Source organism: Pantherophis guttatus, chromosome 1 (genome assembly GCF_059756535.1).
Source record: "Pantherophis guttatus breed Tessera chromosome 1, ASM5975653v1, whole genome shotgun sequence".
Lineage (NCBI taxonomy): Eukaryota > Metazoa > Chordata > Lepidosauria > Squamata > Colubridae > Pantherophis > Pantherophis guttatus.
The window spans coordinates 301,107,378-301,133,501 of NC_142063.1; the positions used below are offsets into that span (position 1 = coordinate 301,107,378).

Here is a 26,124-nt window from a genome sequence, read left to right on the forward strand (position 1 = left end):
ATATGGAAAAGCATGTATAGGGTTGTGTTGTAAGTGGATGTCTGGTCCGACCCAGCGGAGCTCTGAGACTAAAAAGCTGAATATTTCAGGGAATGCTGGCTATCTTATTACGAAGCTATAGATGTTCTGGGTGGGCAGAATATATTAATTATTGATCGATGTTTGTGAGGAATGAGCTTGTCCAAGAAGCTATCTAGAAGTTAATGCACTTCTGGAATAGTGAGTGATATCTTATATGATGTTATGTGTGCTATTATGAGTGCTATTTTATATGACATTATGGCTGAGACATATGATGGTGCGGGAACTGGTATGTCAAGTGTAACGAAGAGAAGGAGTAGTGGTGACATGATAGTGGTTTTCCAATATTTGAGAAGCTGTGACAAAGACGACGGGAATAACCTATTCTCCAAAGTACCTGTTGGCAAGATAAGTAGCAGATGGAATTTATCAAAGAGAGATCCAACTAGAATTTCCTTGACAATTATAACAATCAGTGGAACAGCTTGCCTTCAGAAATTGTGGGTTCTCCAACAGGGGAGGTTTCTAAGAATCATTTGTTTCTGTCTCCTGCTTGGGCAGGGGGTTGGACTAGAAAACCTCTAAGGTCCCTTCCAACTGTTATTCTGTATATTACAAACAAAAGAAAGTTAACTAGAAGTGGACTTCAAAGATAGTATATAGGTCAATGTTTTCCAGCCCCAGGTCTTGCAAGGTGCTGAACAGCAATTTCCATAATTCTAACCATTGTGATAGTAAATCTTGGTGCCTTTGAATTAGAATTGTATACCAGTGGTCTGAAGGGCATCAGAGCAGGCAGAACAATTAAAACAAATTAAGGATCTTTGTGGCATTCACCAGGTGCCAGGGAAATAGCAATCCAAGGATACGTAAGCCAAGTGTCCTGCAGGGGGTAGTGCTTGTGGTGGTAAGCCCCACCCTCTTTCTGGAATTGATGTGCTTTCAGAGACCAAGCACCATTTTGGAGTTTGGTTTGTAGGCTGAACTGCAGGAAAGGAAGTTTGCTTTCTCCTCCCACTTGTTGGCATATTTCTGGTAGTGCATTGTCTCCTTTGGCAAGTATAGTGATTGGTTTTCTGTCATTTGTATTCTTTTGTATTTGTTTGCTGCCCATGGCTTAAAGCTTATAAAATGGGAATTATTTTGCTGATAAATAGATCCTTTAAACTGAGTATCTTTTTCTGATATTTTACCATACATTGATTATTGAGCTGCTTTTATATCCTACTGCAATTAAAATCACTATTGGAGATTTACTATATAGAAAAAAATAGCCATCTAATAAAAAAGTACAACTGATATATCATAAAACACATTAACATACATCAAGAGCCAATTTTGAATTATACAAAATCAGCACAAAAAGCTGAGTTTATCCAGATGTGATCAGGGAACTATCATTTTCCTAAATGTGATCAGGGAACTACAATATTATAGTCAAGAATGTTCCCAAAGGTCAGCAGTGCTTCTAGTTTCATTCCCCCTTTTAATTCCTGGATGTGAAGGAGTATGAATTGATTTTCTTGGGATGATTTTGTACATTGCACCTAGATAGTTTTGTGGAGCAAGATTAGCTGACTGAAAGCCAGTACAAGGTTCAAGACACACTTCAACAACTAATATCAGTTAACACATGGCTTCTTGCATTCTGGATCAATGGTAGCTTCTGCGTGGTGTTTAAAGGCATCTCCACATAGAGTGCATCACTATTATCCTAACTGGGTGATAAAGCCATGAATTACTACATCATGTTGCATTTGGTGTTAGGTCATGACTTGTGCATCAGCCAAAGCTTGACAAAGGCTGTCCTGGCCACAGATTCCACTTGCTGCTCTGAACAAGAGCTGGGAGTCCAGAAAGATTCTCCAAGGTATATTAAGAGGCAGCACTAACACTGACAGAGAACTTTGATGGATAAGTGGCACCTCCATCTTGCTTGGTTTCAATGTCAATCTGTTCCATCCCCACTAGACTTTAACATTTCCAAGTACTGGAATAAGATATTAACAGCATTTCTAATCCAGGGCTCAAAGGATAATACAAGAGTAAAATAAAAATGGGTTCAAATATGCTATCTGACAATTCTGACACTATATGCTAGACTACGATTATTTCTTTATTTATTAGTTGAATTTAGGTTTCAGAGAAATCTATCAGCTTTCTATCATGGCTATTCTAAATGTACTTTATGTTCTGCTTCCAAAATTTACTTCCTACCGGTACTTCTTGTATGTGTAAAGGATGCGTGTACATTTTTAAAAATAAAATTTCAATCTTGCCTTTTGATTAATATCACTTAAAATAACTTTAAAATATTAAGATACAATAATGATACAAAAACATTATTCTGAATAAATTATCTAGAAACTAAGCAGCAAATTAAATATTTGTATAAAACCCCCGATTGTTTGGCTTTTAATGGCTGAATATAGAGGTTTAATGAATACAATCATGGGTACAGAAAGTATATATGGAACTTAAATGATTCAACATGTCAAATACATACAAATACTTCCATCCTCAGTTTCCTAACATTGTAAGTGAATTACAATTAATTCCCTATTGAAAATGCTCTAAATGTTTTCAAAAATATTACATAAAAATATTTCAGTGTTTATAGTTAGTGATACGAATATTACAAGTTTGATGGTTCTCTCCTCAAGGCATCTATATAGGAAACAACTGGAGCAAATTATCATTTCAAATGTTGATAAACAATTTGGTATAACATTTGTTTTAATAATATACAGGGACATGATCATTTTCAACATCTTCAGCCAAATTATGGTGCAGATGAAATGTCCACTTTTTTTTTTCTTTAATTGCTTCTGAACCAATAAGCTTTCATTGTAAAGTTCAAATACTTGTTTTGGTCAAGTAATAAAGATTCCCTGTAAGTACCCTGATACAGGGCTCTTTCAAAATCGGTTGATTTTATAAAACAATTATGGTATTTCATGTTGATTTCTTAATTAACCCATAGGGAAATTAAAACAAAAAGAGTCCAGGTTTTTATGAAGTAATTGTGGTTTCTTCTACTTCAGGCAGGACATCCCAAACAGGTTTCCGAATATGATCAGGAAGTTTCTCTAATTTGGTCTAAAAACAATGAGAAATATATAGTTACATGCTCATGTTGGAATAGTTCATAGGTTCTCTAGGTTAAATTCTGTAGGTATTTTTTAAAAGCCCAACACAATGTGTGAAGAAAGTAGCAAAAGACATCTGTTTTAGTAGCTGATTAATATTAAAACTTAAGAATTCAACATATTTTATATTACATAAACAAGGAGACTGTTTTGTTTCCAAATCCAAAGCAAATCGTCCTGTTTTAGAAATTGATAGATACTCCTCAATTTACGACAATTTGGACTGGAATTTCTGTCATAAGTTATTATGATCGTAAGTCAAGTCAGATCCCATTTTACAATGTTTGCAATGATTGTTAAGGGAATCCAGCTTCCCGAATGGACATTTTCCCCCGGAATTGGGAAAAAAAGGGTTGCGCTCATGTGACCGCAGGATGCTGCAACAGATTGTAAATGCAAGTTAGTTATCAGGCACTTGAATTTGTGATCATGTGACGGCAGGGGTGGTATGACACTTGTAAGCCCAAGTATAGATCATCAGTCACTTTTTACAAAGTCACTGTAATTTTGAACCATCAATGGTCATAAGTAGAAGACTACTTGTATGCACTGCCCCCCTCCCTGCAGCTCCTAGCCTAGTATAGTTTATCAATCTCCCAATCTTCCCACCATATTCCTGCCCCCCCACCCCGCTTGCTTCTGTTGTTGTCTCAGTGTGGCATTCTCCTATAGAAACACACAACTGCTCTTCCATCCCCTGCCTTTCCTCAGCTGCTGACAAACTTGTATTCCTCCCCCCACCTCACCATTTTTGCCCAAATCAAAACAGCTGTTTTTATTGTGTGCATTGTGCTTCCAACACAAAAGCAAGCAATTGTGTGCATGAAGGAAAACACTCAGAACAGGTATTTTTTTGGTTTGAGTCCAGGCCACTCTAAAATAACTGCTCCATGCATAGAATTTGTGTATGAAATATTTTGCATACCCCTATAAACAGAACAAAATTAGCAATACCTTTTTGACTTCCATGGCAACCCCTTCTGGTAGATTTCGCTGAATGTATTCCAAGTAAACATTGGCTGTGCTACCAGTTAAATTCTTTAACTGAAATAGAAAGCACTCTTATACTTTTTGGGTAACAATAATGGGGGGGGGGGAGAATCTGCATGTACAGGTAGCATTAGGTAGCAATTGTAAATAGTGTCTGACTTAATAAGAGATTTCTCCTAGCTTGAATCAACCTGTATTTTCTTTACATTTACTTAAATCCAGAAAATCAAAATATAAAGCCTAGATATGACTATAACTGCCTATCATAAGTTAACAAATATCTAACTTGTTGAGAGAAGGTATATACTTTTCCAAAACACTGTTTTCTGTGTGTTCTATGTACCTATTATTTTTTAGTTGAACATGCAACTGTTTACTTACCTCTATATACTGATAATGTGTTCTCATTTCATATTGAACTCTGTGCTTCTTATAAATGTGTACTGATTTCAGAAGTGTTAATCTTTCTATCTTTCTAGGAGGCTTTTCTCTAAAAAAATAATAACATTTTAATCATGTAGACATAATCTATTTCTGAAATTACAGCCAACAATATAAATAACCGCAATTATTTAGAAAGTTGGAAAAAGAAAAAACAAACAAAGATGAGCCTTCATCTGGAGTACAGATCTTGGAAGTAGGCAACATACAATGCATATAAATGAAAAGATAAAACTTCAAACACAGGTAGTCTTTAATTTATGGCCGCATCTGAGCCCAGAATTTTGGTCTTAAGTCATTGCAGTTGTAAGTCAAGTCCCCATGACTAGATTTGATGGTACAATCATTATTATCATTATGATGGTCGTTAAGCAGGCCACCATAACTGTTAGGTGAATCACATGGTCATTAAGCAAGCCATCTGATCTTAAGTTCTGAATCCAGCTTATCCAATAGGTGGAAAACAACAAAAAAGTCACAAAATGTGACCATGTGATTGTGGGACACTGCAACTGATCGTAAATGTGAACATAATTGCTGGGGTCATGTAGCAGTTATAACATTAAGAACAGGGTATAAATTGAGGATTACCTGTTATGTCAAGATACCTGGGCTGGCAAACATCAATTTTATTATTTATAAAATTCTATTTAACTCAATTGTGATAGAATGGAAGTTGACTTTGCTTAAAGTTTACTTTGAAACAATTACTCAAACCGCTTATATAACATCAAGACTTTTATTTTAGCTCATAAGCATGCAAACAAAAGTTCACATAGCTTAATTAGTCTTAAGACTCTTTCTAAGGCTCTTTCCTAAGACTTAAGAGGAGTTCAAATTGGCTCTACAACAGCATTGGTTGCTCTGGTCAATGACCTCTGTAGGGACTAAATGGGAGGACTGTCCCACTTTTAGGCCTCTCAACAGGGTTTAATATAATCAATCATTATATCTTTCTTATTGATGAAAGGAACTGGGAGTTGAGTGCACTGTTCTGTGGTGATTCTACTCCTGTTTAAGCAAGTGGTTTCTATCATGGGTTAGGATTCAGATTCCTGGGAACAGTAATGTAGAATACCTCAGGACATGGGGCTTTCCCCATATATTTTAAAACATCTACATGAAATTGCCAGTGGTTTGAGTTGAAATGTCATCAATATATGACATTAATTATGCCCACAGTCTGGGGTTCAATTCTGATGAGCTCAAGGTTGACTCAGCCTTCCATTCTTCCAAGGTCGATAAAATGAGGACGCAGATTGTTGGGGGCAATATATTGACATTGTAAACCACTCAGAGAGTGCTATCAAACACTATGAAGCAGTATACAGGTAGTCCTCAATTTACGACCACAATTGAGCCCCAAATTTATGCTACTGAGTTTTGCCCCATTTTATGATTTTTCTTGCCACATTTGTTAAGTGATTCATTGCAGTTGTTAAATTAGTAACACCGTTGTGAAGTGAATCTGGTTTCCCCTTTGACTTGGCTTGTCATAAGGTTTCAAAAGGTGATCACATGACCCCGGGACACTGCAACCGTCATATATGTGAATGTACATCCGAATGTAAATCACATGACCATGGAGATGCTGCAATGATCTTAAGTGTGAAAAATACTCATAGCTCACTTTTTTCAGCGATGTAACTTTGAATGATCATTAAGTGAACAGTTGTAAGGCAAGGACTATACATATAAGTCTAAGTGCTATTACTAATTATACATTTTTACTCTAGGCTAAGCTGGAGGTAATATAAAAGCCCTAAAGTGGTACCTGAAAGATCTGAATAGGAAGAAAATAAGCTGAGACTAAATCCTACCAAGTCAAATTTGCTAGTTGTCCATAAACATCTAGATAACGTAATAACACTGGCTCAGCAGTTGCACCTGATGGAACCACATTCATCCCAAAGGAGTTTGTTTGTGACTTGGGGGTTCCCCTGGACTTTCAGCTCCTGCCTATATAGTAGGTGATAAATGTAGTCAAAGCAGATTTCACTGAGCTCCAACTCTACTTAGACCAAGATGTCCTAGTAACAATAACCCATGCCCTGATCATTATTTGGTTGGATTACTGTAACAGAGTCTGTGTGGCTACCCTTGGGGATGACATAAGATATTATAACTAGTACAAAAGGCAGCTATTAAAACAAACACATCAAACCAAGGAGCCTTGGTAGTACAGTGGTTTAATGCACCCTGTAATTAACACAGCTGCCTGCAATTTCTGCAGGTTCGAATCTTACCAGGCTCAAGGTTGACTCAGCCTTCCATCCTTTCTAAGGTAGGTTAAATGAGGACCCAGTTTGTGGGGGCAATAAGCTGACTTTGTATAAATATACAAAAGTATGAAGGCTATTGCTTAACGCATTGTAAGCCGCCCTGAGTCTCCGGAGAAGGGCGGCATATAAATCAAATAAAAATAATAAAATAAAATAAAATAAAAATAAACTTGAAAACCCCTATTTTGAAGCCACTTTCCTTGCAAATTTCATGAAACATGGGTAGACAGCCGACCTTGTCAGTGGCTCTCTCATTTTATCAAATAGCTTTCCCCCAGAGATACAGGTAGCCCTGATTTTAAAGGGAGTACACAAGCAGAGCAATCTTTTTCCAATCCACGTTTCACTTCGTTTAGTTTACTTTTATAGGCATCCATGGTGCTTATTATTATTTAAAAAAACATTTTAATTTTGGTTATTGCTGTGACCTTCTATCTGCCTACAGTCTTACAAAGAATGAAGCGGGATATAAATATGAAATAAAAAGTAATTCATAGGAGCACTTTGCCCCAAGCTGATTCTGGAATCAATTACACTGACAGGTTGCAGGCTGTCCTTCACTGGACATGCTAGAAAATCATGTTAGTATTCTTTAATTTGGGAATCTCCAACTGAACATGGAATAATGGCTTAAATGGTCCATTACAATTGTGCTCTTCCAGTTTGATTTTTGTTCTTTGGACAACTAGTGGAATTAGTGAAAGATTTGGAAATACGTAATGCAGTGAGTTGGTCTATTTGAGAATAAAACTCTAGAAAGACTGAGTAAGTATAAAGATCAACAGTACTTACATTTTTTCAATGGAGAGACCAAGTTCTTTTGCAGCTAGAACCATGAAATATTCATAACTGTCCAACACAGCTCTATCATGCCCCTTAACTAAAATAGCCAGTCTTTTATATAATATATCTGGCTCATCAGAAACAGATACCTAGTTTGGAAGCAAAGAGAAATAATTTAGCATCAGCATTCTAAAGGTGTCACTCTGAATACAGTTATTATGGTTTAAATATAAATTATCCAATACATGTTAAAATTACTGTATTTTTCAGAGTATAAGATGCACCTTTTGCCCCCCTAAAAGGGGGTGAAAATTTAGGGCATCTTATACACCGAATGTACCCCGCCCATCCACTGCCCCCCACCCTTTGGCCTGTGCCTCGCAGCAGTTACCTCCTTGCAAGCAAACAGCAAGAAAAAACAGCTCCTTTCAGCTTCAGCATAGACTAATTAGCACAAGTTGATTAGATCGGCCTCCCGACTCTCAGCTGATTTGCTCTCAGCTGTTTTGTGCAGAACTCTGCTGCTTGCTGCAAAGAGGTAAATTGCTTGTGCAGATTTTTTTTTCCTTGTGCTAATCAAGCTATGCTGAAAACAAAACTGAAAGTAAAGCAGGCTGTTTGCTGCAACGAGGCAAAATTAGGCAGAGGGAGATTTCTTTTTCTTTTTTTTCCTCACCAAAAAAGGTAAGTGCAAGCAATGGGAAATTTAAGGCAAAAGAGGAGAATTCAAAATTTTAAACATAAAAGAAAAAAGGAGAAAGAAAAAGGCAAAAATAAAAATGGGAAGAGAGAAAAAGAAAAAGAAATGAAAGAGAAAAATCTTATACATGTTTACAATTGAAATATGAATGGTAGTAAGAAATAAATGAGAAATCATGATTGTAAAAATGAAATCAATAATAATTGGAATATTTGTCTTTGTATTTTTGAAATCTAGACAATGATTAGTTTTTATTTTTTTATTTTTTTTAGAAATATGAATAAGTATAGACTGTAACAATTGAAATACCTTTAATGGTATATGGTGGTGAAAGTAAAAAGGATTAAATTATAACTTGGATAACAGCTAGAAAATTTTTAAATTTAATTAGGGAAGTTGTAATGATTGAAATATTTTCAATTATATATTGTGAGGAAAGTAGAAATGATTAAGTTGTGATTTGGAGGATTATATGGGCAAAACTATGTGGGTTATTGGGAGAGTTTAAGATGTGAAAAAGAGTAACATAAGAGGAGAAAATTATTTGGTTTATTATTATTGGTAAATATAATTAATTTGTAAGAAATTGGATTGCATGGAAATGATTGGAATATTCATGTTCATATTGATTAATATACAAAAAGATAGTTATATAACTAATTGATTTATATTAAAATGTTGAATTTGTATTAAACAATTGTAATATTACATAATTAACCAATGTGAGGATGGATATAAAAATAGATGACAATGGGAAGGGGTATAATATAGAATAGAAGGGAAAAATTGAATTTGATTAAGATTAGAGATGAGGATGAAGGGTAATATTGGTTTTTTTAAAAAAATAGATGAGGAATAAATATGGCAAAAGGGAAATATAGAAATTGTAAATTTAATTGAAATGACTAAACACTGTTTAAATTTGTGAACCAGCCAAATACTCTGTTCAAAGAAAATACATTGTATGTTTGTGTGTGTGTGTGTGTCTAAATATTTTTTTAAAAACTTAAAAAAAAAACCCCAAAAGGTAGGTGCGTCTTATACTCCGATGCGTCTTATACTCCGAAAAATACAGTAAGTAATTGTCATTCTCCCACTTTTTTCTGGTTATACAAATATAACTCAGATCATAGTTTAGTTTTTTTCTTCCAAATCTTTTCTTAGTTGCTGAAAAATTATACACTGAAAATCATCACACATACCAACTGATTCGTTGCGGGCTGTTGAGTATTATTGTTGGCCCTTGAAGACTGAATCCACATCAAGTGATTATTTCTGAAAAGTAAAAGGGGAATCAGTTTGAGTTAGTTTGGAATTGTCATTGGTCATAAAATCTGAAACCACAGCTTTAATATAGCATTAACTCAATGTGGCAAACTTACTTAAGAAAGGTATGTTGCTTTAATGGAACTTTGCCTGCTACAAGAAATTTTTCTGGCCCCTAAAAAAAATAAAAAGTACATAGTTAATATATTAAGTGTACTTTGTCATTGGTAGTTTTCCAGAATTTGATCTGAAGCTACAGATTTTTTAAAAAGGCAAAAATGGAAAAGGGAAACAAGATTAGATTATTGATATTAAAGGCAATAAATATCTACAAACCGTCTCTTCACTTGATTATAGAATCTTTAATATATTTTGTTCATGGTCAACACTGCTTCAACAAAAGTTTAACTGAGATGGGTGGTGTAGAAATGTGATGAATAGATGAATAACTAAACAAGTCTGAAGTCTTGCATTTTGAGATCCAATGGGTCTCTCACCATCCATTCAGACCAAAAGATTTCCTTTTTCAGGAATACATGATTTGGCATCCATGTGTGCTTAGTTCCTTCTACAGTAATATAATTTTTCACTAGGAGTGAAACATTATTACTTCACACACAGTAACAATAGTTTTAGAGTTTATAGTTCTATTCATATAGAAGTCAGTCTTTAAGTAGTCATTTATAGAAGTGATCTCTTGATATGTGGTGTGTTATTACATAGCTTTGAAAAGCATAAGCATAATAAACAGATCATTTTTTTTAAAAAAAAAGTCAGCCTAAAGTCAATAAACAGATCTTTTAAAAAAAGTCAGCTAAATGTCAGCCAGGACTGATAAAAGCCACATTGAACTTGCTAGTAGGTAAGAGAGCATTAATTATGCATGTGTGTATATTTTATAAAAACATATAGCTAAGCTCAGTTTAATTTTGTTAAGTTGGATTGCAAAATTGTCTAAAAGGAATCTATGGACCTCTGAAAGAATAGTCCCTAGATTCCTTTAAACTATTTTGCAATCCAATCCAATCTAGTCCAATTCAAATAAATATAAACCATGTTTAAAATCAATCTAAAGGTTGGCAAGTTCAAAATTCTGCAGTAATTGCCAACAAAAGGTTGAAACATTTCAGTTGAAGATTCAAATCTATGAGCCCCTTTTATTATTATCACCAGATTTATAGGAGTTCAAGGTGATGCATATTGCACCTCTTCCCCCACTTTTTCCCACAACCACCACCCTGAGTGAGAACTGGGGTGAAAGAGGGAGACAAGCCCAAGTCACCCAGTCAACTTCCTTGTCTTGAGAGTAAATTAAATCTTGGATGTATCTCTGATGCTAATCTAGCAGTGTAACTACTGCACTCTTTTGACTTAATACAGCAGCATACAAGGTTTCCCCTTTGCTAATGTGCCTGTAGAACCAATCTAAGTTCGATTAGGCTAAATTTGCCCCATAAACAGCACCAAAGAGGTATTATTTAAAGCTCTTTAAGTGCCAGCACATTACAATTGCTTGTTTGAAATGTAAACACTCTATTTGGCGTTCTCTGCTTTTTGTGGTAGAAGCAGGGGCAATTACCCGGCCACTCTTTTCCAGCCAGATGCCGGTTCAGATGCACCGAACTACAACTCACCTTCCCAGCCGGTCGAGTAAGATTAATAATCTTAATCTTAAACCGCGTAGCCGGCAAAGGCTGGTATATAAATTTGCTCCCATCCGCGGAAACCCCCTCAAACGCCAAAATTACCTGCCATAGCCGGCTTAAAAGAGTCAACGCCGCCCGCGCCGCCATCTTGCCCGCCCTTCCACAACTTCCTCTTGCCAAGATACCACGGAGTTTCCCTACTCAGACAGCTAGAGCGGCGTTTTGCGCCAGAACTAGAGCGTCGGTTTCGGACCGCAGGAAGCTGATTTACAAAAGTGAAAGCAGGGGGCAGTAAGTCCTCCTGGTGGGCCGGAAAGGGTTTTTTTTTTTTCTAAGCCGTTTAGAAGCTCATCCCTTTCAAGAAAAAAGACGGTGTAAAAAAGATGATCATTGACGCAAAGAGCGCCAGTTACTGTATTTTCCAAAACCCCGGGGGGGGGGCGGGGGCGGCGACTATTCTTAATTTATTTATTTTTTGCAAATGCTTCCAGAAGAAATAAACCTGCGCTGCAGGGAGTGTCTCAACACAAACCTGCCTGGAATGGGGCGAGGCTTGAGAGACGCACCATTCGGTGACCAGGTTGAGCGACTGCCGCCTATAGACAGCGGGGCAGCGCTACTCAAGGTTGGATGACCGTCCTGGAGTCTATTCCAAGGAGTCTGTCCGAGAAGGGGACGCTAAGAGGAAAGGGGACGGGGGGGGATCTCCATTTTGCCACACGCAGAGACCAAATGCATAGTCTACTCGCCATGGGCGTGCATAAGTGCACCAGCGTGCCTACCGTCCCTGTCCTAATATTCCCTTTTACTTACTCTTTTCATGTATTCAAATTATGTTTATCGTTTTACCTGTTATCTTATATATGCTTGACAAAATAAATAATAAATGGGAGGGCAGCTCATGAGGTTAATACGTCCCAACGCCCGGACTCCGGGGCAAAGACGAGGCTGCCTGCCGTTTCCGATCGCGCTTGATAATGGTGAAGCAGCCGAAGGTCTCGTGTGAACATCTTCCACAGTGAAATCACCTTGTAGATCGGTCGCTCATCCCAACATCTTAATAAAAGGGTTGAAATTATCCCGTAATCGACCGTGATTGGCGAAATGTTTCTTATCAGGATTGTTGAACGCTGCTTTACAGTGCCGCCCTTGCATTTCCGCCCAGTATTGAACTCAAAAGCTTAACATTCAGGTTGCAGCGTTAAAAAGAAAAAAACTGGCTAAGCTGGCGCTTGTACAGCCTGCTTGCCACGGTCTTCCTCTCGCCGCTCGTGTTCAGCTGGTAACGCTTGGATTCAACTGTACTTCGTTCAATTGCGGGACGCGACCAATTGCTTTGTGCAAGCGATCGGTTTTAATCATGCGAACGCGCAACCAGATCACAAAACATGATCAACTATCTTTCTGTGTACGAGACGGGCGCCCACGTGGAGTTCGAGGACGCCGGAAGAAGGTGGAGCAGAAAGCCGCCAGCTGCGTTTATAGAACCTTTCCAGTAACTTCAGAAAAACACATCAAACGTTCAATGTTTTTCACGCTTAAACAACTTTAAGACGTGTGAATTATTGCTCTAGAATTCCCCAGCCAGCATTCTGGGAGTTGAAATTCCACACCTCTTAAGGCTGCAAGGTTTGAGAAACTCAGCTATACCAAGTCACTTAGCATAGGTTCCTTAAGTCATATAATCACGAGGACCTTCTTTACGTCTTAATTCATTAAAAATACTTTTGATCCTTTATTTTACTTTTTCAATTAACCAGCTCCCTCATTAAGCGCTATGTATATTACATATGTATATATCCCTATCCCAATACACACACACAGCTTTTTGAGGTGCACAGAATGGATTATACTAGGCCAAAACTGTTACATAATCCTATATAGATCTGTCCACAAATTGAAAGCAGTTGGTAAGGTGGTTTATGAGGGGCGTTTGTGAAAGAATGTTTGGGTTCCTTGGCCTTGGAAGTTTGAGGGTAGACGGAACTGGGATGCAGAGAGAAAAGAGGGCAGGAACTGAGGATATACATTGAGGGTGCAATTGGCAGTTGAAGTTACAAGCAACAATCTGTGGGTGGGTTGCATTAAAAAAAAAAGATGGGATTATTGATTGACAACTATCCTACCATCCAGTCCTTTGTATCTGCCCCTGAAGCCAGTTCACTGGGTGGTTGGTAGCCCTGGGTTCCTCCTGCTGCTGCTGCTGCTTCTGAACACAAGATTGGCTTGTAATAAACCTGATCCACACATACACATGATCTGTTAATGAATGAGACAGCTGACTTTATCTGAAGTGGTGTAGGGTTTCCTGCCTAAGCAGGGGGTTGGACTAGAAGATCTCCAAGGTCCCTTCCAACTCTCTTATTCTATATTCTCTGTTTTATGACTTGTATATATTGAGACCTAGTGGACCAAAGGGGAGAGGGTATGTGTTCACTTGGGCTTCATGACTTCAGTGATGGGGGTGGTTGTTGTCATCTGGGAGACCTCAGTGGCTTTTAGTGACTCTGCTTCAGAAACAATTGGATGTGAGATCCTTATGGCTGAAGCTGGGTTCAAAGGAACTATTGAGCTGCTGCACTGTCCTCCCTCCTATGCAGCCTCATCCCTGTCCAAACCATTGCACTTCCAGGGATGGGTTCCACTTACCTTTTGCTACCGGTTTGCAATGGGAGCGTGCGTGCGTGCTCACTTTGCTTGCGGCACTTCTGCGCCTACGCAGAGCGTTTGTGATGACATCTGGGCGGAGCCTCCCACTGCTGTTACTACTGGTTCACAAGATCCGGACTGAACCGGTAGCAACCCACCACTGCTGCATTCTAACCCTATGTTGTTGTTGTTAGTTGCGAAGTCGCAACCCCACAGACAACGTTCCTCCAGGCCTTCCTGTCCTCTACCATTCTCTGAAGTCCATTTAAGCTCACTCCTTTTGCTTCGGTGACTCCATCTATCCACCTCATTCTATGTCGTCCCATTCTTCTTTTGCTGTCAATCTTTCCCAGCATTAGGCTCTTCTCCAGTGAGTCCAACCCTCCTACATTGCCAGTGAAATCCCAAGGCTGTTAGTGCTTGGATACTTCAACTTCCTCCCAAGGGACCTGAAATCAGGAATAGCTCAGGAGTTCATGGCCACCCCTAACCTGACCCAATCATTGAAGGCACAACACAATTAAGGTTACACATTTTGTAACCTTGCCTATTTTGTTTTGAACAGTTGAAATGTGGAGGTGAAAGACATTACTATAGGAAAGGCTGATTTTTGTCTTGCTGGTGCTACTTTCCCTTCCCCGGCAAAGTAGGGCCTTTAGACTTGATCATCCCAGGTGCCTAAGTTTGGGGGAAGCTTGGGATTTTCCCTGAAGATCTGCTGGGTCATTTGGGTGTGGTTTTAAGTCTGGAATAGACAAATTATAGGGGCCTTGAATCAAATTCTTCTTATAGGGCCTCTCGCTGTACACTATAGCTTTGGTTCTCCAAGAAGCCATGGGAAATAAAGCCCAAGTGTGAGTTCTGTTGGCGAAATGCAAAGAGCAAGATGTAACAAATAAATTCTGGAATCCTTTTTGCTAACTTTACCAACAATGGCCATACTTCACTATGTATATGTGTTGGAATTTGAATCACATGACTGGAAGGAAGAGCGCTTAGATTGGTGTACAGTATTTAATAATTTTCTGAGTTTCTGCCCTATTGTCTCTTCCCTAAGGATGCAATAGGGATTTTTTCTTTTTCTAGCCAACTTCAAACTCTCTTTTGGGGGGGGGTAGTCTGCCCCTATTTGTATCAGAATTTGATCCTGTTCAGGTTCAGAAAAGTGCTGTTGACTCCCTTAATTTCACTATTCTGCAGTTTCAAAATATGAAACCAAACAATAAAATGCTGATTCATTTATTTAAAAGATTTTTTCCCATCACATGAACATTTTTTTAAACAAAGTATATCTTATCAAAAGTATAAAATACTGTTTCTCCCTGCAAACTCTTACAGAATCCCTTTGATTTTACAATTGCCTGTCAAAAAAAAAAAGCTGTATAATCTATACACAGTACTTGCTTTTAATTATGTACCAGGTACAATGCATGCCTCATTCTACCTCATCAGACAAAAAGGAAATTGCCCCCTCCCATGTAATATATTATGAAATTAAGCATTTAGTGCAAACCTGACCCAATTACATCCTGAAATTAAATCACATGCAACTCAGGTGTAATTAAGCCGTAACAGGCAAACATTTTAATATAAAACAAAATAAAAATGATGTTAAATGTTTTTAAACCAAATATTTTTACACTACACTATACCTCAGAAATGTACAACTTTTTTGTAACAATCAATCAGCAGTTAAATACTTCTGAAAATAAGATTTCTCCATTAAAATATATTTTCCTTTTTTCTTAGGTTATGTGCACTTTTTAACTAATTCGTTACTGAAATAGCTGTGATAAACACAAAATTTCAGTAAATAGAACCTCCCCCCACACAGATTTTCTGGCAAAATATTGAAGCATATTTCAACAACAACATTTTTATAGAAGTACCAATATTCTTTCTTTCAAGGATTCTTTTGCGATTCCGTTAGGTTAAAATGTGCATTTTATGACATCTCTGTATATCCAGAGTATGCTGGATAGAGGACGGAGTAATTGCTTTACATAATTTAAAATGAAACCATGCATTATCAGGTTCATCATGAATTAGTCCAATGATCAATTGCAATGCCGTCAATTTTACCAATACCTTCCAGTACATTGTAAGAATACAATCCAATGGCACTAGTGCTGTGGTTATAAATCTAAAGACATAATCAGGAACAATTTTATATTACGGACTTATTCTAAGGAAACTTAGAAATTTATAATATCCTGAAAGAGCCTCCAAGTATGCTGGATGAAAATTTTGAGACTCAGCCTCACCTCATCTGATGGACATAGCTTGAGGAATACTAAAACCTAATGTTATTTAGATGAATAATGGCCTGATGCTTAATGAAGGTAATGACCAGCTTCTTAATGAAGGTAAAAAAAAATCTGGCTTATAGTTTTATATGAAAATAATACAGATCAGTTTGGAATTATCTATTGTGAGTTTTGCACTGTTATCAAAGTGCAAAAAAATGGGCAGAACCATTTTGGGGGATTGGTTTACCTCACTCATGCTGGGTCAATGGCAGATCCCATCAGGCAATGAATTTCAGCTGGTGGGATCCAGAAGAGCCTTTTCTGCTATGGCCTCTGCTCTTTGGAACATCTTGCCATAGGACATAAGATCCAACCCTTCTTTTTAAGCCTTCAGGGAAAGCCTTAACACCTGACTATGCCAGCTGGCATGAGGTCCTGAAGATGGTTGATGCATCAAGAGGAAAGGCAAACCCACCTCTCCTCTCCAAATTCATGTTTTTCAATTTGTTTTAATGTTTGTAATTTTAATCTACTTTTATATTTATAATTGTCAGATATTTGTATATTTTATCTTACTTCCACTCATGAGTCACCTTGAATTGCAAGATGGGTGGCAAGTAAATTTGATAATAATAATATTTTAAAAATAGTAGACAAAGCAGATAATAATAAAATCTGGCAATGGTTAAGAGTAGGAAAGTTGAAGAAAGAGACCTAGAAGCTAATTCTAGCTGCACAAGACCAAACCTCAAGAACAGATACATACAACAAATGCATTCAAAGCCAAAGTTGGGAAGTCCTGCTTCTGCAAAGAAACTGAAGAAACAGTGGCTCCCATGGTTAGCTGCTGCAAGACGATTGCACAGGCTAACTACAAATAACCTCATGACAAAGTAGCAACAATGGTGCATTGGACGATCTGCAAAAAATACCATTTGCTTGTTTGCCTGCAAGCAAGAACTGATGGGACCATAAAAGAGAGAAAGTTATAGAAAATGATGAAGCTTTGGGACTTCAGAATTCAAACAAACAGACAAACGAACGAACAGAAAGAAATCTGAATTTCAATATTAGCAAAGTGAAAACTGTTAAAACATTAATTGTGGTTTTTATTTTGGTCATATAATTAAAATGAGAATCTTAGAACATAAACACAATATAGGTCTCCCAAACTTGGGTACGGATATTGGGCTTATTTTTATTTTCAAACCTGCCATACCCCAGACATAACAACTGTCTATAACAGAGATCCCCAACCTCTGGGCCGCACCCCACTAGTGGACCATGAGCTGTTTGCAACTGAGCCACGGAAATGGGTGAGCATGCACACACATCCCACTTGCGTGAGCAGCAGGCAAGCACATGCATGCATGCTCAATTTAAGTGAGCACATGTGCATGCTGCGAGCCTAAACAAAGCTGTATGCATAGCACGCGTGCTGTCTGTGCGCATGGGGAACCATCCCTCTCCCACTCACCAGTCTGCAAAGCCAGAAAGGTTGGGGAATTCTGATCTATAAGAAAGACGAAAAAAGTCTGGATAGTGGATGTGGCAATACCCGGAGACAACAGAATAGAAGAGAAAAACTGGAGAAGATGATAAAATACACAGACCTGCAAATAGAAACAGAACGACTGTGACAAAGGAAAGCAAAAGTAGTTCCAATAGCAATAGGCTCTTTGGGTCAATCCCAAAACAACTGGAGCACCACTTGAACACCATTGACAAAATTACCATTGGTCAATTGCAAAAGTAGCTTTAACTCAGGATAGCTTGCATCCTGCAACAATATCTTTATCACCATCAACCATCCACATCTGCCAATCCCAGGTTCTTGGGAAGGCCTTGATAGGTTAAAAAAAAAAAAGCCAAATCCAATATAAATATCTACCTGATTGTGCAATGAAGCATATTAAACAACTCTCTTCAATTTCTTTGTTAAAGAATGAATACATATCAGAAGAAGAAACCCAACAGATAGCTTGCACTTCACAGCCTACTGACTAGTTAAAGGAAACTTTTGGTGTTACTGATAATTTCAACTTGGCTACTTTTCATGTGGTGCATGTAATCTATAATTGGACACAGAACTGATTTGAACACAGTAATTGCCTCATCTAGAACAATTATCATTGGTGGCCATGGCTAACAAAGCTTTGAAGAGTAGGAACTTTAGGATTTGGCCATATAAAATTGACTTTCACAAAAAATATCTTTAAGACTTATCAAATTATCAAATACTATAAATCTGGCTCTCATGAAAATATCCATGACTATGCAAACAGAATAATTTCACATAACTTTGAGCTCTTTGTTCACTGATAAATTATGCTACAGAATTATATTAAAAACTGAACCCACTCCTGATGTTGAAAGAGTTGCTTAGCTAGGATATTCCAAATCTGACCAAACTGATCCATGTAATCATTCTCAAACACAACACGAGAGGAAGAGAGGGGGAAGATTTTGGTCATTATTGGTTTAGCGCAAGATTATCATGAAACACTACTCTGTGTATATTAGAAACTAATGTAACAAAATCAGGAAAGGGAAGAAACAACCACAATTACTGTACTGGATGAGATTAAATTTGTACTTAAATTTGCAGCCTCATGTATTGCTAAAATAGCAACATAAAAACAAAAATGAAAGAAATCTGAATTTCAAAATAGTTATCGAAGTGAAAACTATTAAAACATTAATTATGGCTCTGTATTTTGGTTGTACAATTAAAATGAGAAGCTTAACACATAAACACAATGTAGGTCTCTCAAACTTGTGTAATGTTATTGGGCTTATTTTTAGTTTCAAACCTGTGAGTCTATAAAAGACAATTTTGGGGGGCATAAAAAGTGCAATGTTCAATACGTTTACACTAACCTCACCAACAAATTATACACTTGGCAGTTTTAAACTCTTTGGCAATGACCAAAACCTGCATGGTTCCATCTAGGTTTTGCACACACTTTCATGATGATATATAATTCAGTTTACAAAAGTGAATGGAACTGCACCAAGGTTTGCGTATTCCAAGTTATGTGCATTCTGCATCCACAGAAGCCACATAAAATTTATGATCAGAGACCATAAAACCATTCTTTTCCATTTGGACGAATTTTAATAAATAGATATATATAAGCAGATTTATTCGAAGAGGACCTTTTTCTCCTCTTTTTTCTGTGAGAAAAATTTTGACTTGCATCTTTTCAGGAGAACACTGCCGTGAAGCTAAAGATAGCATATTATACCTATACTTTCAAAGACAACTGTTTAGTAACTGATTTCCTGTACAGATTGGCTATGCTTCCCTACATTAATCATTAATTTACATGCAATCCAGGAATCTTATATGAAAAAGTGGTGAGTTTGCTTCAGCCATTCTGTCACTGTAAAATCAAAAGTCTATCTATAATCTCTTAGATATTCCTACGTTCACTGACCTCACTGTTCCTTCTGAATCTCCTAAATTGGAAGCGCTGAAGTATGGATTATGACTACGGGAACTCTTGAAAAGAAACAATTGTATACATATTAGATTTGGTGATAATAAAAACTTTTGCTTGGAGAAATTATCTAGTTCAGAGGTGTCAAACACGTGGCCCACAATAGGCCGCAGAGTTAGTCTGCGGGCCATCATGGAGACAGTGAGGGACCGGCCCCTGCTGCCCCGGCCCCGGCTACACTCACCCAGTCAGCCGCAATAACCAGGCCATGCCCACTTCGGCCCACCAATGGCAAACAAAATCCCGACACAGCCGGCGGCAGGATCGAGTTTGACACCTCTGATCTAGTCATTCCTTCTGGTTTCATGGTTGTTTCTTCCTTCCAGATCCAAGTAAAGCAGAACAGGATATATTATCAAACTGCCATTTAAATCTTGTTAGGAAAGACAATCAAGACCTCCTCAGAATTTTCATTTGGTGTCAAAACTTTGGTGTGAGAGGAAATAATTGAATTAGATTATCTTGATTATAGGCCCAAGCAGAAGAACCATATTAGGATGCCCTAGTCCAAAATCGCCAGATACTAACAACTTATTCCATGTCCATCTTGGATTGAAGATGCTGGTATCACTGACTTGTTTTTGCCATCCCACAGTCCTATTGCAGGCTTTTTTGAAGCCAGAATTAACAGAGGTGAACAAAAGAAAGTCTCCTGCAGAATTGAAAGAATATGATGTTTCTTTTGAAAGTTTTAAGATATATGGATTTTTCAGAATATTTGATTCCAATATATTACACAAGATTCCTTTAGAAAACAACAATTCCCATCCACTTTTAAAAAAGAAAAAGAAAAGAAAAGAAAAAAGAAAAGAAAAGAAAAAAGAAGGAACATCACACAAGACAGATGTGTTCAGCCAGTTCTGGATTTAAAAGAATCTAGCTATAGAAATAGTTTGAAATAAAAGTGAACTAAGAAATATAGTCTTTTCACTGGAGGAAACTGATTTCATCTGGTATCTGTAATGTTACAGATGTGGCTCATTTTGTCTACAGCTCAACATCATCCTGAAGCAACTCTGATTCTTCTTCATCCAGTAAGAGGCTGGGGTTTATCACTTCAGCACTGTCAATTACTTCTCCCAGTTCCTGTACAACATCACTGCCAAGGTCGTTTCCCTGTTCGACTTGCTTTATCAAGTCTAAATGATCCAGGGGAATCAAGCTGTGTCCTGGTGATCCAGCAGTCCTTGCAATTGTGGCTGCCATTTCGGCTGCCACAGCAGCCTTCTGGGCTTTCTGCCTCTGTTGTTCTTCCTGCTGGCGGTGGGTCTTCATATGAGCATTGCGACTTTTGATTTTGAAAAATATCCTAATACAATATGAAAAGGGAGGGGAGAAAAGGGAATCTGTATAAATTACAGAAGTATATTACATTTTCTCCAAGAATTACACTTCCTCTGGGGAAGAAGGGGCTGATCCTTCACTGCCATTCAGATACAGGTAATCCCCGGGATATGAGCGTTCGAAGTTACACGATAAACACTCCCAGCCAGTGCTGAAATTCAAATTTTTTTACTACTGGTTCTGTTTGCAGATTAGTCAGCTGTTTCATAACATCCTGTGTGGGCGAGGTCCTAGCTGTGTGCCCATTAGTCTTTTGTGTTGTAACGACCTGGGTAATGGGTTGTGTGGTAGCATCCTGAGCTCTATTGTTGTGACATCCTGAGTCCTGTGCTGCAACATCCTGGGTAGTTGGCTAGGACCTCGCCCACACAGGATGTTACGAAACAGCCAACTAATCTGCAAACATCAATTCCATCAACTAATCAAGATGTAATAACACAACCAACCAACCCGCTTACAACAACAAAGCCAGCACTCCCCGCCTCCCCACCAGTATTTATAGAGAGAGAGCATCTCCGATCACGCTTTCCTCGCACAAACACGAAGCCGAAGACACCAGTCTGAAGATGACGAGTGGGACCTCGTCGAAACGTCGCCAAGATACTCTCAATCTTACACAGGAAAAGACCCGAATACGCCAAGACTTGCATACATGTACCTGTGAAAATCTACGAAAACAAATACATACATACATACATACATACATACACACACACACACACACACACACACACACACACACACACACACATATACACATACATATGTATACATATACACACACATGCACACATATCTATATCTATCTATACACACGCACACACAATAAATACATAAATACATTGACTCTGGTACTGGCATAAACAAAAAATTTCCGGCTAAGCATATACTCACAGATACATTCTCTTCATTCAAATCCTGTTGCCCAAATAGGGAGATCCTATACATTTGAAGTCTGTGAGGCTGAAAACTTTCAAGGGCATACTTTGTTTCTATTTATAGCTTTAAAAACAGAATGCTAAGGAGTTTTCTACAATATCACCCAATAGGGCTGTAAAACTAATGTCTCTTGCTCCGCTTCCTTAAGCTTCCTTTAGCAATCAGCTAAAGATGCAGATCTCAGGTTAAAGTAGCATAATCCTGAGCAAACCTCTGGTATGCAGTAAATAAAAATTGTGGTTTGGAAATAGCATTGGCTGGATTGACATGTCATGTTAAGCTAAAACCACATGATATACAGTATAAATTCCACCTCTATCTCAAGCCAAAAGAGGGTTAGGTTTGGTTTATGACATCTTAACACAGTCTAAATTGTACACATTATATTTTACCACTCTATTATACAGTGATTTGGAACAGTCTTCTGCATCCTTGTTGCTTTCTGGATACTTTAGAAGTACAATTCCCAGAGTTCCCAGCAAGTATGATTGGGTACCTGGCTAAGGCTGCATTAGGCTTAATCTTATTCATTAAGGCAACTTCCTTACTTTGTTGGGAAGTGATTTTCACTGAGCTTTCTACATAGAGAATCACGGATTCTAGTTTCTGTGTAGACATCTTTACTTACTTGCCACATTCTTTACAGGGGAAAATTGTAGGTGGATCTGTCTCACCACTTGTTGTGCTATGAGCTGGGGAACTCTTGACAGAGCAATAGTCATTCTGAGAATTCGACTTCTGTTTAGTGCCAGAGCCACCACAGCGGCTTTTGACCACAGGATTTGTACCACCGTGAATACGTGCATGGCCATTCAGGGCTTGTCTGGAAGTGAAGATCTAGAGGGCAAATAAGTCAAAAATAGGTTTTCTGAATTAAAGTTTTTTTAAAAATCTGTAACAGTGATACTGAGTTCCTCAAATGGTATCTTGCCTGTTTTCTTAATGAAAGATAATTTGTTTTGAACTTTTTATTTCTGACTGGCCAGTTATATGCATGAAGACAGCTTCACCATTCATCCTCAGCACAGCTTTTGAACGGATAGTCATTTAGCTATCTTGGCTAACAGCTATGATCAAAACCACATGCCTACAGAAATCACCCACTCACACCTTCGTCAAGCCAAATGGCCAACAATGTCTTTACAATTACTGTGAAAATTTCTAAACTAATATCCATGACAGAAGATATCAAAGTTATACTTCACTTTTATTATTCATAAGGTTAATCCCAGGCATAAGCTAAACCAGTCCTAAGCAACTTTTTTTAGTTGCTTGGAGCCACATTCAACTTTGGAGGAAAGAAGGAAGAACAGAGCAGTTGATGGGGGCTTTGCGGAATGAGAGAACTCGCCCTAGCCTACTTGCCATGGCCAATTCACCACAGTTAACTCACCATGGCGAATACGCAGCGGCCAATTCGCCATGGTCAATTCAATGTGGGAGAATTCGCCATGGCCAACTTGCCTCAGGACAACTCACTGTGAGACATTTCAACAATTCAATTTAATTATTTAAAATAATTAAACATTTATTTTAATTTTTGTCATTCACATTTTATTTTGTCCCTCCTTTGGCATCCTTGTTGTGGCCCTGCCCTCTGAGCCTGTCCCATCGGAGGAAGAAAGCTCCGAGCATGAGGAAGAGGAGTCAGCCAGGCCTCCCTCTCCAGGCCCCTCCCCTCTGGCACTGTCTCAGGTGCCGGCCGAGGGAGAGGAGATTAGCAGAGAGACAGGTGGCTCGGATGAGAGCGAGGGAGAGACATCATTCCTGGACGCACGCCTCCGAAGGCATGATAAACGATTGCAGCAGCTCAGGAGGCGTGCTAGGGATTAGAACTGAGTCACTGGACCACACCCCAGAGACTATATAATAGAGGGTGGTGACCAGTGATCCTTGTGACGAACAAAACTAACCTTGGATAGTCACTAAAGCCTCGTTCGGAACTGCTGGGAGGAATATTTATTGTTGTTGGACGTTTGGAAGCTGAGTATTTATCTTTCTGTTTTCTGTGGAAATAAAAGCACTTGGCAGACGGCGTGTATATCGCTGCCAAGTTGCAGATAAAGAGCTGGGTGTGTTCCAAGTGCTTCCTTAACCCTCGGCTGGCTGTGTTTGTGTGTGTGTGTGGACGGGGACAGATCAATCCTTTTAAAAATTATTTTGACTATTTCTTCAATGTTAGTGTAACTCTTGTCCTGCAGTGAGTTGTCCCATAGTGAGTTGGTCATGGCAAACTGTCCCGTGGCAAGTTGTCCGTGACAAGTTGACTAGAGTGATTTGACTGTGGCGAGTTGGCCATAGTGAGGTGTCGCCATAAGCTAAGCGGGGAGGACTGGGGAATGGGCAGGACCACCTTTGGGGGATTTGGTGGGGATTGGTTTATTTTTATTTTGTTTTGTATCTCATTCCCCTTATTCACAGCTCTATGTGAATAATATTACAGGATGAATGTAATAATTTAAATATGTTTCTATTACAAAATGGCAGGAAAGTCTCCTGCTGTTGAAATTTTGTTATGTAGTTAGATGAAGACACAAAAATGGAATTTAGAAGCCATAGGTCTAGCCTAATTACAGAGTAACTGAAGTCCTGGGAACCCCACAATATAGTTAAAGTACCATATTGGTTGAACATGAATTAATTAAAAAATTAATTCATTAGTCTTCTAGAACTACATGTTTTTCTTCCTTGTTGAAAATTATTGTGGAATTGGGATCGTAGAAACACCCAGGAGCATAGAAGAGTTCAGAGGCAGATGCATAAATAAATATCTTAAACGTATTTATTCATATGATAAATCATATTAACTATGTACAACAGAGATCAAGTCTCATGAGGAACAAACATAAGAAGAGAGAGATGGAGAGAGAGCAAGGTGGAAAAGGTTGGAGGGGGTTTTATACTCAGGGTAAGCCCCTCCTTTCCACATAGGGGTGGAGACACTCTCTGCCTCCACTGGTGTCTATATGACACATGTGCCAATGGCTTGCAAATACTTGACAGTTATACATCACATTTTCCTAAGAGTTTAGAGTGGCTTATATAAGGATCTTCCTTTATTTCATACACCCTCTGATACAAGTTGGATTGTATATGTGACTGGCTCAAAGACTCCCAATATGTTTCCATGGGTTTCTGGTGTCCTACATCTGATATCTTAAGGCCTATGCCACTCTGGGCATCAATGTAAGAGATTTTGCATCCAACATCAATTACTGAATGCATACTGTGAAGTCAGAGAACTGCAGAGATTAGCTGCATCTGTATCCACACACGTCTGCATGTGTGTATTAACATATTATTAATTTGATTGGCTGCAGTCCACCAGATGTTTAGCCTGAATTTGACAATTTTATCCACCTATCAAGTCCTTCCCAAGGACCTGGCATAGGCAGCTGATGTTGTTTGATGGTGTTAAATTTATCACTGCAGATTGTTAAGATGCTCCAAGAAAAGCTGCCTTTTGCAATTGACAGATGGTGATTTTGTCAATGCCTATGGTGTCCAAGTAGTACTCCAGATGTTTTGGGATTGCATCCAAGGCACTTGTTACTATTTGTGTTATCACTGCTTTCTTTAGCCACAATTGATTCCTTTCTATTTACAGGTCTTTTTATTCTGTTACCTTATGTGTGTATTACTGTATTAATAATTACACTTACAGCCCCACAGTCTGGCATTTCACAGATAAAAGAGGTTGCAGGTAGCCCAAGGCTTGGCAGAGAGGGAGAGTTAACGGGTGATGCAACAGCAATAGACGGTGGGTCAGGGGAATTCTGAATTTCTGTATCCTCTTCTTTTACAGATGCTTTTTCTTCCTCAGTTTGCTCTTCACCTTCCATTTCCTCATCTTCACCACTTGTCTAAAATTCAAAGACATGCTAGATGATAATGGAGTAACAGTATAAGAAACTCTTAACTGCCCACATATAGAGATGTTAAAAAAGGATTGAAGTAACTCATATGTACCTACAGATAATCCTTGATTTACCTCAATTTCGAACAGTCACTAAAACAAACTAAGTGACTTGTGGCCATTTTTCTCATTTATGACCTTTGTAGCATCCCATGACTCATGTTTATGATGGCTGCAGTGTCCTGGGGTCACGTAATCAATTTTTGTGACCTTCTGACAAACAAGGTCCATGGGGAATCCAGATTC

General features: G+C 38.3%; 2 protein-coding genes across 15 annotated transcripts in view; both read right to left on the bottom strand.

The window, feature by feature from the left end:
- Positions 1–2,407: 2,407 nt before the first annotated feature.
- MRPS10 (mitochondrial ribosomal protein S10) lies at positions 2,408–12,872 on the bottom strand. Of its 3 annotated transcripts, none has more exons than XM_087883214.1 (7): positions 12,128–12,872; positions 9,749–9,807; positions 9,569–9,641; positions 7,676–7,815; positions 4,542–4,650; positions 4,125–4,214; positions 2,408–3,120 (listed from the first exon to the last, which is right to left on the bottom strand). In XM_087883214.1, the coding sequence occupies exons 3-7, from the start codon at positions 9,626–9,628 to the stop codon at positions 3,034–3,036; spliced, it is 486 nt and encodes a 161-aa protein (XP_087739340.1). In that variant the 5' UTR covers positions 9,629–9,641; positions 9,749–9,807; positions 12,128–12,872; the 3' UTR covers positions 2,408–3,033. The 3 variants fall into 3 exon arrangements, with proteins under 3 accessions (XP_087739340.1, XP_034283610.1, XP_087739339.1); XM_034427719.3 differs by lacking the exon at positions 12,128–12,872 and adding an exon at positions 11,381–11,504; XM_087883213.1 differs by lacking the exon at positions 12,128–12,872 and adding an exon at positions 11,267–11,440.
- Positions 12,873–15,150: 2,278 nt separating this feature from the next.
- Positions 15,151–26,124, bottom strand: part of TRERF1 (transcriptional regulating factor 1) — a 93,240-nt gene continuing 82,266 nt past the window's right edge. For all 12 annotated transcript variants that reach the window (XM_034427709.3, XM_034427708.3, XM_087883220.1 and 9 more), the window contains 3 exons: positions 25,625–25,825; positions 22,591–22,799; positions 15,151–20,988 (listed from right to left, as the gene is read on the bottom strand). In XM_034427709.3, the coding sequence (XP_034283600.2) occupies positions 20,667–20,988; positions 22,591–22,799; positions 25,625–25,825 (732 nt within the window). In that variant the 3' untranslated portion in view covers positions 15,151–20,666. The remainder of the gene's footprint in view (positions 20,989–22,590; positions 22,800–25,624; positions 25,826–26,124) is intronic.